The sequence below is a fragment of the Lycorma delicatula genome, chromosome 1 (genome assembly GCF_047948215.1).
Source record: "Lycorma delicatula isolate Av1 chromosome 1, ASM4794821v1, whole genome shotgun sequence".
Lineage (NCBI taxonomy): Eukaryota > Metazoa > Arthropoda > Insecta > Hemiptera > Fulgoridae > Lycorma > Lycorma delicatula.
In genome coordinates this window covers 12,892,050-12,904,334 of record NC_134455.1, presented here as the reverse complement: position 1 = coordinate 12,904,334, position 12,285 = coordinate 12,892,050, and the positions used below count along the sequence as shown (strand labels likewise).

At 28.2% G+C, this 12,285-nt stretch overlaps 1 protein-coding gene across 2 annotated transcripts in view; it reads right to left on the bottom strand.

The window, feature by feature from the left end:
* Positions 1-12,285, bottom strand: part of Loxl2 (Lysyl oxidase-like 2) — an 82,587-nt gene that overhangs the window by 17,274 nt on the left and 53,028 nt on the right. Inside the window, exons 3-4 of one of the 2 annotated variants that reach the window (XM_075370911.1) lie at positions 11,423-11,569; positions 7,364-7,560 (exon numbers count right to left, since the gene is read on the bottom strand). In XM_075370911.1, the coding sequence (XP_075227026.1) occupies positions 7,364-7,560; positions 11,423-11,569 (344 nt within the window). The remainder of the gene's footprint in view (positions 1-7,363; positions 7,561-11,422; positions 11,570-12,285) is intronic. The other variant, XM_075370990.1, reaches the window with a different exon arrangement.

The window sequence follows — 12,285 nt, the reverse complement described above, 5'->3', positions numbered from 1 at the left end:
TATTTCTCTCAAAGATGTCTGAAACAAACTTCTTTTAATCTATTTTTGTTAAAGTAGTAGTTATAGTTTTAGGATGAGAATTGTGTAGGATATTTGAAAAAAATTGTTAGATATCTTTAGGTATTTAGATATCTTTTTAATAAAAATTTTACGAATACTTATTAAGTATACAGAAAGTATCACATAGTTCTCCCGGGACTTTCATTATTCTACTCGTGAAAATAATGGAAAAAATTCATATAAACATAATGTCCTAAATGCTTCATATGTGAGTTACAGCAAATGAAAGATTTCGCTCCGATTTCATCTACCCTGATGAAATAAGGTCGTACTGAAATGGTATAGGTCAATTGAAATGGATTAACTTTGATACGTCAACTAAAGTGGTTTAGGTAGTGAAGTGGTTAGCCCACAAGAATGGTCTAGTCGTTAACTTGTCATCGCAGATTAGCTGATTTCGAAGTCGATTGTTCTAAGCTTCAAATCCTACTAAAGGCAGTTACTTTCATACGGATTTGAATACCTGATCGTGGATAGCGGTGTTTTTTGGTGGTTGGGTTTCAGTTAACCACACTTCTTAGGAATTGTCGACCTGAGACTGTGCAAGTCTAACTTCATTCACATTCATGCATATCATCCTCATTCATTCATTGAAATAATACCTTATGGTGGTTCCGGAGGCTAATCAGCAAAAGAGAAGTACTGAAATGGTTAAGTTCAAAAATGTTTTTTAACCTTAAAAAACTAATAAAAAATGTCCCAGAACTGTATCTGCAGTAGTATTTGAGATACATGGGGTGAAAACCAATAAATTGGGATAAAAAACTATATTTTTTATGTTTGATGTCGTAGCTTTGTTAAATGGGTAATAATTTACAAAAAAATTAAAAATATATCTTGTAGAAAATTTAATTCTATAAAAAATGGTGTAAGTAAGTTGAATAAAACAAAGAAGAATTAAAAAAATTCAAATTTTACTTAAAAATGGTACACTAATATATTTGTCAGAAAAATACGTATTTAATGTAAGTAGAAATCAATTTTTTTTCTAGTATTAAAAAATTAAAAAAAGACTGGAAATTACAGAATTATGATAAAAACTAAAAAATAAATATTACTTAGATAATTTTTTTATTAATGACAGAATTACAATAAATTATTTCAAAGATTATTGTTTCAAAGTTTGCAATAAAATAAGATCAACAATGCACAATAATGTGTTAGTGTTAGACACATTTTATAAGGCACATTAAGTACATTGGGTGCTGTGTTGTCGTTAGCGAAGGATTTTTGTGAATTTTTGTTTAAACGTGATTGGTTCGGCATTGAATTAATGCCGTACTTATTTATAACAGAAGAATACACTGATACGGTATTCATTTTGGGTGTATTTAATGGTAATGCTAGAACTGCGCAGTAGAATTTGAAATACATTTTCTGGTTTGCAGGATTCCAAATCTCAAAACAATTAGCGCAATTAGTCGTGGAGGTCTACATTCTTGGCCACCAAGATCGCCTGACCTAACTAACACCTTTAGATGTTTGCGTCTGGGGATGGGTGACAATATTGTATGCAAAAACAAAAATTCATTCTTGTGAGGAATTAATTGCACTCAATGCGGCTGAGCAAGTTAAGGACATCCCTGAAGAACTAAAAATAACAACAAAAACGGTACAGATGTGTTAAATATGGCAGGCACATTTTTGAACATTTATCATATACTGGTATGCATAATTCACTATGCTCTAGTGTACTGTTTCTAAATAAAATCCGAATTTTTCTACCTCTTCTTGGTTTTGTTTACTTATCTTGCAGAATTTTGTTCAGAATTAAATTCTCTAAGTTTTGTTTAAAAGTTAAATGTGTTTCTTACAATTTAACAAAGGTGTTGTATGTCAAACATGATAAACTGAGTATTTTACCCCAGTTTACTGGTTTTCACCCCAGATTTCTCTAAAGCTACTGTACATATGGCTCTGGGATCTACTTTATTTCATTTGCAGGTCAATAACCATAAGAAATCACTAATTTTCTCCCTTAATTAACATCCTAAAAATTTCAGTACTACCTCATTTCACAGTGGTAGCTAAAATCAGAGCGAAATCTTTCACTATGTGTAACCCAAAAACTATGGAAGCATTTTAGGATATATATTTATATGAACTTTTTTCATTATTTTCACAAGTAGAAGTCTCAGTAGAACTTCGTGACACACACACACACACATATATATATATATCAGCTAAAAATTTACAAATTTTTTAAATGAAAAGATTTAATACAAATTAAAAAAGAAGTCATTGTTCTATATTATTTGTCTCAAATTTGCTGATATTTATTTATTTATGACAAATTATTAAAAAAATAATTTAAAATTATAACTTTTAAAATGACAAATCAAACCAAATTTTACAAATACAATTGTTTTAATTTACTTACTTTAATGTATTTTCACTTGGTCTTCAACCCCCTTCAGAAGATGATCACTAGTTAATAGTGTTATTTCAAATTTAATACACATTATTAAAGAACACTTTTGCTTTCTTTGATGTTTGACATGGTGCAAGGTCCTGTTGGATAATGAGTTCTGGGTTCTTTTGCATAAGTGGGACTATTATTCTTTGGCATATGTTAATGCATTGGTCCAATTTCATCATACTGCTGCTTTTTAGGTTTCTGAGCAATCCTCCCAGTGCCAACAATCTTTTACAAACTGTCATATCAGAAACATTAGCCCCACTGGCTTATATTAAGGTCAACAGCTGACAATCGTGAATTAATTTTGCTTTTTCTTGTTAGTAATTGATCCTGTGTAGGCGTGGTTTTTTTCTATCAACATTTTCCTTTTCTCTTTGGAGAGACGGAACCTGTTTTCTTAAACCTTTTGACCGGTTAATTTATAGTACCTAACCCCACACTACACTCACTGGTAATCTGTCTTTGAGTCATTTGTGTCTGTTGGAACGGAGTAACAATTTTTTACCACTTTCGTAGGGTTATATCCATTGTATTAACTACAAACGAATAACAAACTTATAACAGAAACTCACAAGGTCATCCAAAACTAATTGACAATGAATTATAAAAACACAAAAACCACCAATTCTGTTTATATATGAACTGACGACATAACCTGAAACACCAAAAGCAAGCAGTCAGCCATAGAATGAAAATTCCCTATAATAGAACAAAAATTATCTTTGTTCGCTACAGTATGATGTTATAAAGGCCTCATTTTTGACTCTTTGATGTTGGTGGTTGGAATATTTCAGTTTTGTAATACTGCATCAACATTTTCAGGATCAGAAGCAACTGTAATTCTTAAAATGTTATCAATATTGTCATTAATAAGTCTGGATCTCTTCTTTTTTGTATGAATTTTCAACTTGTTGAATATTGATTCACATATGTATGCAGATTCAAAATTATGTAGTATTTTCTGTGCACATTCAGTTAAGTTAGGATATTTGTCTTTTTCACTTAAGGAACAAAGATCAGCTTAAGCTTTTTTTTTGACTTTCTCATAAGAAAAAAAAAAATTTAATTCTTTATTGTGCTGATGATCAATCAACTCATTTTTCAGATGTCTTGCTTCAAATTCAAATATGGAAAGTTCAACTATGCTTGCTGTTGTTATTACCCATGGATTTTCCACCAATCAAAATCAGTTACAACACTTTGAAATCACTAAATCTGGCAAGCATCTCTCTTTAAGATCTGACAACAGCTTCACTAAGGCAAATACATCTTTTCTGTTAATTTAGATTTTCATCAAAAAATGTTTTAACAGAAGAGAAACTAGAGAAATTATTCTGTGAGAGTTTTTCAGTATACATATAGTAGAACTTTTCTTCCTTGAAAACACGATGCTCATCATTTTGGAGATGATCTTGTTGTTGTCTCTTTGCAAATTGGTCAGTGCAGCATTAACAATTCCCATTGTGTTGCAAGGAATGCAACATTTAACTAAAAATAAAATTCATAAATTTCAGAAAAGCTCTTTTTCTTTTATGCAGAAAAGTGATTTCGAAATGAAGATTGAAAAAATCTCTAAAACTTTTACTTAATCTCACCTTGGTGTGGTTAAAATCACATCACCATATTGAGATATAAGTTCTTTCAAAAACTCTTGAAACATTCTATTTTTTAGTTCATTTGATCTAATAACATTTACAATTCTCACAACTGTCTTTATCCCTAATTTGAAATTATCTCCAAATTTAATTGCAAGGCTCTCTTGATGAATAATTCATGAAAACTTCGTAAGTTATAATTTTCCATATATGATTTTTCAACGAATTTACAAAGCCTAGTTGTTATCCAGCCATTGATGGGCAAGCATCCACGCAGACAGAAAAAAGCATTTTCAAGTCAATGCCGTTATCAATAACAAACTTAATTATTGCTTCAAAGTAATCATCACCATTTGTAGGTCCAGTCATGGGAACCATGGCTAGAAATTATTCTTTAATAGTATGATTTCTTGTTCCGACCCTTACAAATAGGAGTGGTTGTAAAATAACTATTACACCTGTTGATGAGTCAATTGCAAGACTGAAACAGTCTTGCAATTTACTGTTTCATTTTTGTTCATTGCTGTAAAAGGCATGTTCTGTTCATGAGAAAAAAACTTTTTTAAAGAGATTAGTTTTTCTCTCTGCGTTTAGATTTTTGGGCGTGTTTTTCTGCAGTATATGAATCTACTGTCGAATCTTGGATTATAAAATGACTTTTGAATGATGTTTATAGAGGTTTCCACAATCTTTTCAGATCCATCTTTTTTAATTTTTGGGAAAAAAGTCATGTTCAAAATCATTTTGACATCCTTAATTTTTCACTTTTTACCTTTTGGAAAAACTCCGGCCCTGTCTCAGTTCCAATTACAAACAATTTTTTAAAACATGAAAAAACCACAGTACAAAGGTATAATATTTATTTCTTATGAAAAATAACTCGCAAAAATGGCCCCTATTGCCTGAGGGCCTCATGCGACCCCAGACTGCGTATTAAGTATCCCTGATCTACAATTACCACCTATGTATCAAAAGATGCTATTGGAGCAAATTTTAGAATGAAAGGTATCTATTATAATGAGTGGCATGGTTTGTCAAAATTGAGTTATCAGACTTTGTTTCATTTTTTAAATGAGATGAAATGTTGAATAAAGTAAACAAACAAAGTTGAGTTGAGTTGAGTTTTAAGATTAAGTAATTTGTAGTGAAAACTTTTTACGATAAACAATTGGGGCTGTAATGTCTACAACACAAGCAATGGCAATTTCTGCTTAATTGCATTGTACTTTAGGGTAAGAACTGAACTAATATACTTTAATTCACATCCTTATTCAAGTGAGAATATTAGATTTGCTGTGTAGTTTGAAAAAGAAAAAATCTGTATTGAAGGAATTTAGGAGAAATGTTATTTTGTGAAGGTAGGCCTTCACTGCAGGAGTTAATCATTTGAATGGGAAAGGTTGGTCTCTAATAGGATGATACTGCAATAAAGCATGGCAATATAGGTATGAATCGATTACAATAGTTATCTTTTTATTTTGTATTGTTTTTAAAGAGCAGCTTGAACATCTTTCTTTAGTTTTGCTTAATGTCAACCAGTTTTTTATATTTTAATTGCAATTTAGTTATGTTTTTAATTTAGTTAAAATTTAATTAATTTCCATAAACAAAAAAAAAGAATTGTAATTTAACCTCTCAGAAGAAAAGAGTGTTTTAAATGTTTTGCTATAAATATCAGATAGGTTTATATACAGTAAGCTATTTAAATTTTTGTCTTTTTTGTTTTTATTTCATTGTTAAATTTGCTAATCTTTTAGAGGCTTTGACCTTGGGTACTGTCTATCTAATTTATATATTTTGGGATGTTCTGTATACTGTAATATTTTCTGCTAAATAAAACTTTTTATTATTATTCAAGGGGAATACTGTTTGTGGGATGAATGTGTCCTATATGTTATTGTTTTTATTTACTGTTTGTTCTAAATGTACAATGTAACCAGATTTATATATTTTGTGCGGGAGGATGTCAATTACTATATTTACATTGCTGAGTTCTGATGCGCAGTTTTCTAATAGCTTGAGTGTGCTGAACAGTGACCATATTTTTAATACCTAAGAGTTTCTATGAGATTGAATAGTTTGAGGTGTTGTGAATAAGTTTTCTTACCATTATTGGTTTACTGTGTATTTTGAAATTATATTTTTATCATCTACTCTTTGTGATTGTGTTAAGAAGATTTATTTTTTTATCATGTATATATTTAGTTGTGATCTAACTTTCTCAACTATGATGTTTTATTTATTGTGTGTTTAGTTCATATACTTTAAGAACTATTTACAGGCTAGAGTTGTCACAGCTCACTTAGCTATAACATTTTGATATTAGTATATGAAGTAATTTATTTTTTCTTTAATTTGTTTTATCGAATAGTTTAATAATTTTGTATTATGTAAATGTTTTTCCTGTTTAACTTGTAGTTGAGCAGAAACATCTATTCAGATTACTGCTGCGGATCCCCTTAAACACTGAATATAGTTAATACTTATTCATGTTTTTTACGCTTTAAAATTTCATTAAATGCTAATTTTTGCCTCGGCTCATGCTCAATAGCAGCAGTCTCTGTACATTGTTTTTCTATATGTTTTAATTTTTATCAAGATGGAAATTTTTCATTTTAGTGGTTTTCTTGTGGCTAATAATATGAACAGCATTTATAGTGGGATTTCACATTTTGTAACTAAAACTAAAAAAATAAAATTAAACAATTTAATACTAATAAAATTAATTTAAATAACTGCTCCAAAGAGTAACGAACAGTATTTTTTTTTTCTTAATTAATCTGTAAATTTCTACTTTTATAAGTTAGCATTAAGTTGAAAACAACCACTAACAACATAAAAACCATTAATTATTTGCCATTTTAGTGGATTTTAATTTGGTTTTAAAGGCTATTTTATTAGATTATTCTGATATTGTTGTTTGATTTTTTTCGAATGGACACACACACACCCACACATACTACACAATCAACAATAACTGTAATCATCTCTTAATACTAAAAAAATCACTCAAAACAATGCTGAAAATGCAACTTTATCTATCTAAAAAGAGACTGTATCTTTATTTAAATAAAAAATGAAAATAATTATTTTATTTTATCCTCTATCAGATGTTGCAGGTGTTGTGGATAGAGTACTGTCTGATATTAGGTAAGTGGTATGTCAGGGCCATATAGTAAAAAGTTATATCTAGAAAATTATTTTTATGATGTTAAAAAATAAAATGTTAAATGATAAACTTATAACCACTGTTTTTTAGAAAAAAATTATTATACTATTTTTTTTTTACCTGTAATCTAGCTGATTTTTTATTAGATATTTGAAAAGATGATGTAGCTTGTGGTTTCAGCATTTCTTCTGGATCTTCACATATGACACCGGCAGATTCAGAAGGAGTACAATCACTAGATCCCCAACCATCAAAGCGACAGTCTGAGAGTCTTGTTTCTTTACCAGTACAATATAAATTATCCATCCAGAACTTTCCTAAAGGACGGAAATTTTCTCAGTATGTTTATTAACACATGCTTTTTTATTGGTAAAAAAAAAAATTCAGTGCTTGAGTAATAAAATAAGCAATGGTGAAGGTACAGAGAGGGAAAAATATAATCAAATTTTAGGGTTGATTTCATTAGGGATAAGTAAAATCATGATAAATAAGACTTTTTGAAAACATAAAGATTGTTATTGAGTGAGGACAATAATTTCTCAATACTGAATAAAAGCATGTTTTGTCCATTTGCTTTTTTATACCTGTTTGTGTAAATAAATTATCTAGCAGAAGGTTAATTTGATTCTAAGCAAAAGTACTGTTAATTTTTATAAAAAAACCTGAGAAAACGCTGACATTCTTGTTAATACTTCTGTACTATTTAGGAACTGGTGTTAAGGCAAAACATTTCTTCACTATTCAGTTGCATGCTCCTATAATAAATTCACTCATGTATTACCTGGACAAAAGCATATATTGCATAATTAATATTCCTTAACCAGAAGCTACCTCTTTATCAGAAATTAATTCAATCTATGAAGGTAGCAGTGAAATTGAATCTATTTTAACCTAGTTGATCCTGCATTTATACAAAATGGCAAGTTATTTTTTTCTAAATTATAACTATGTGATCAGGACAATTAGGTGAAACAAATTACAGTAGATTATCCCATATAAATAATTTTATAACAAATAGATTAGTTTCTGTAATATAATAATCATGTATTGTTACACAAATTTATCAGAAAAATAATTACATATGAAGAATATCAATATGACAATTGATAAGGGTGTTAAGAAAAAAATCAACTAATACAGGTTTATCTAAGTTGTTATTTTTAGCCTTTCCTAAGTTTATTTAATATGTTATTGAAATTAAGGTTCTTCTAAAGTGATACATTTTTTAGTAACTAAAAAATATTCATACTATTTTATAAATGCACATGAAACCTTAGTATAATGGCTCATTTACAGTTACCATAACCATAATTTGTTTTTTAATGGGCTAAATTAAAAAACATGGGCTAAATTTTTTAGCCCATGAAAAATGCCAAGCCTGAATGCAGTTTGAACCCAGGATTTGGGAGGGAAGGCTTACCACTCTACCATGGAGGTCAATGGAATGAAAAAAATATCTAAGCAGAGAGACTTCATCACATTCTTTACTAAAGTTATACATATAACGTTTAATGTCTAATGTACAGAGTGACTCACACAATTTACTAGTGCTTTCTGAGCTCATTCTACTTGTGAAAATAATGAAATAGTTCATATAAACATGGGTCCGGAAATGCTCTGTGATAAGTTACGGCTAGCGAAAAGTTTTGCCCTGATTCCTAGCTAGATAAAGAGTGATATAAAACCATACCGAAATTCTAGAAACCCAAATTAAGAGATAAATATAATGCTTTCTTATGGTTTTTAACCTGGCAATTTGAATAAAACACATTCCAGAACTATATCTCTAGCAGTTTTCATAATATTCAATGTAAAACAGAAAATTTGTTGTCTAAAAATTTTTTTTTTTTTAAATTTGTAATACAAAAACTTTGTTAAATGACTAATAAATGTAAAAATGTAATTTTGGATAAAATTTATATTACAGTTATATACTTAATTACATAATTTTTTAATAATATCTTGGACAAATTTTTTATCCAGACTAAATGTGTATAATTCTGAGAAACTTGATGAAAAAAGCCCTATAAAAACAAATACAAGTTCAAGAGATTTGATTTTATTACTAACACTTACTGTATGAAAACAAAGGGATTACAAATACAAATATTATTTGCTTTGTTACAAAGTGCTATGATACAAAAAATAATGTTGTGGTTAAAATAAAAACAAAATTAATAAAATAAAAAACCCAGTACTAATTTTATTCAGACAACAATGTTTATGTATCTGTTTTTAATTCACTGTCAAATTGAAAATTTGAGAAATTGTGTAATTTTAGATCCACTAGGAGACAGTAAGGTGGATCACTTTCCTAAATATATGTTAGGTGTGAGGAATTAAAAAAAATTCTGATTCAAAGTGTAGTGAAAATCACTGACTCTATTTGCCTTGTATTTTTTTATGGTAGAACCTGATTTTAAACAAACTATTCCTACCAACCTTTGTTACATGATGTCTATTTTATATAAACATTTTTGTGAGTGCTGTTTACTTTGTTTATTTGTTGTCCTTTTTTTGTTGCGAGAAATTTAGGCATTTAAAAATTATTTATTATGCTAGTCCCAAAATATTATTTGTACATTTAATGGATAACATGTACACTTATAAACCAACCCAATGAGGTTTGGTAGCATAATATTTCATATCAATATTATTCATTCATATTTATCAAGAGAGCAGATTTTATTATTCTTATTACCTCCAGAATTAATGTATTAATGGTTGCGAGTTGTAATCTGAAATCAACTGCCATGTTATGTTTACTTGTAATGAGTTAATCTACCAGCCTGCTAATTTTCATATTGGCTAAGAAGCGTATAAAATATTGTATTTCCTTAAAATGTCTACCTTCCTAATAGAGTCGATATATGTATTGAATTTTATATATTATATTGAAAATATATTCAGGGTTTGAAGTACTTCCAAGGTCTTGAAGATAGATTTGTGATAATGGTATTGATACATGTTGTAATAGTGTTAACCTGCATTTTTTTCAGGTACCAGACTCTCCTCAATTCATCAGCATCATGAAAATCTGTTGTAATAATATAGATAATTTAAATATTGTATTTTATTTATAAATAATTTATAATATTTATATTGTAATGCATAATATATTATTATTTATTTTCTGAGTATTGTTGGGTATTTGTTGTATATATATTATTGATCCACTTAAAATATGTCCACAAGATTCTTTTGATATATCCTTATATGCTTATTTAATTATAAACCACTTCCTTATTGTACATTTTATTCTTATCATTTTCATTTATACTATGTAATATTATACCAAATGTAATATTTGGTTATATATACTAATTGTAATATGGGACCTCAGCTGACTATTGCGCTGGGAATTAGATCTACCATTTTTTTTTGTTTTTACAAGTAATTAAGCTTTACTTCAGTAATATCTGCAACTTCAAGAAAAAAACAAAAGCTATATTGGATTTAATTGCCAAAGGATCTGGAATTTTGTCATTTATCATTTCATTCATCTCATCCTTGAAGCTGTGCAGCATATCTGTGGTTGCAGTAATTAATATATGAATAATAAATAAACAATTAAAAAACATACATATTGTTAGTGTAATATGTAACATATATTACATATGTACATAATAGTTATGTAAATATATTTGAAATAAATTGTAAGTTACCAGCCTTAGCCGATGATGATTTAACCTTATCAAAAAGCTCAAATCATAAGTTGTCTTTGCCTAAGCATACTATAGTATGCTTATGTAGAGTTGTTGATATTTTCTAATCTCTTTTCCCTAATGAAATGTAAACTGGAAGATAATGGTTAATATAAAACAAATAAAAGTAATATAAATGTTCTATTACCATCCGTAGTGATTAGTGATTAATCAGTAAAGAGAATTGTCTAAGGACATATGAAATCCACAACGCTAATAAAAGTTCAGATAATTTATCATTTTTTAAAGCAAACAAAAATTAATGTGCTTCAGCTCCTTCTTTTGCCAGAAATGTCACTTTATTTTCTTTTTTCAAAATTATTACCACATCTTTTTTCAATTTTGCCCATTATATTTATAATTTAGATAAAATCAACTTTTATTGATTTTATTATTTTGTTAATAATTTAAAACAATTTGATTACTTAAAAAAGTAATTTTATAAGTTTATTTTAAATTGTGTGAAAATACTTACTCCTTGCTGGACCAAAATGAGAATTAAGAGTATGCTTTATGGCTCGTGGAAATCCTAATTGTCGGCAAACAACATCTGCCTCTCTTTCATCAAATTCATCGTCACAGATACTTCCCCAACGACCCAGATGAAAAATTTCAACATTACCTGGAAGTATTTAAGTTTAAGAATTATATTATTAATGTACTTTTTTCTATTCATTTTACTAACATTTATTTTAAATCCACAATGTGTATTTTGAACAAAGGAAATGAAAACTAATTTTCAATTATTTTTATTTATTTTGAATAAAAAATCTGATGTGGGTACCACATAAATTCCTTGCTCATCTATTAAATTATATATACACATTTTTTTAAAATGAGAAGTACATAAAATTTTATATCATTAATAACTTCAGATATTTTTTCATAATTTTTTTTTATTATTATTGAATTAATATTTATTGTAAAATTGTTTTTACCATCAGAGGTTAATAATTATTAATAAATCAATATACTTAAATTAAAAAAAAAAAAAAAGTTAAAAAAGAAAAAGGAGATGAATTTTGATTTGAACTGATGTGCCTTCGCTTCTAAGATCCAAATATTTAATTAATTAAAATTTCATTTGGCTATAACTCTGGAACCAATGAATACAATGAATATAAGTACCACTTAGGATATATCATTGAAAAGCTCCCAATGATGGCTTATTACTGCAGTTAAGAAAATGTCCAGAATTCTAATTTTTTTTAAATTTTGGGCTTTTTTGGACATTTTTTTTCAGTCGATGCAATCAAAAATTTTTGGTTCTAGGTGCACAACTAGATGTTACAAGGGTCCTAAATCCAAAATTTCAACTTCCTATGGCCAATCATTTTT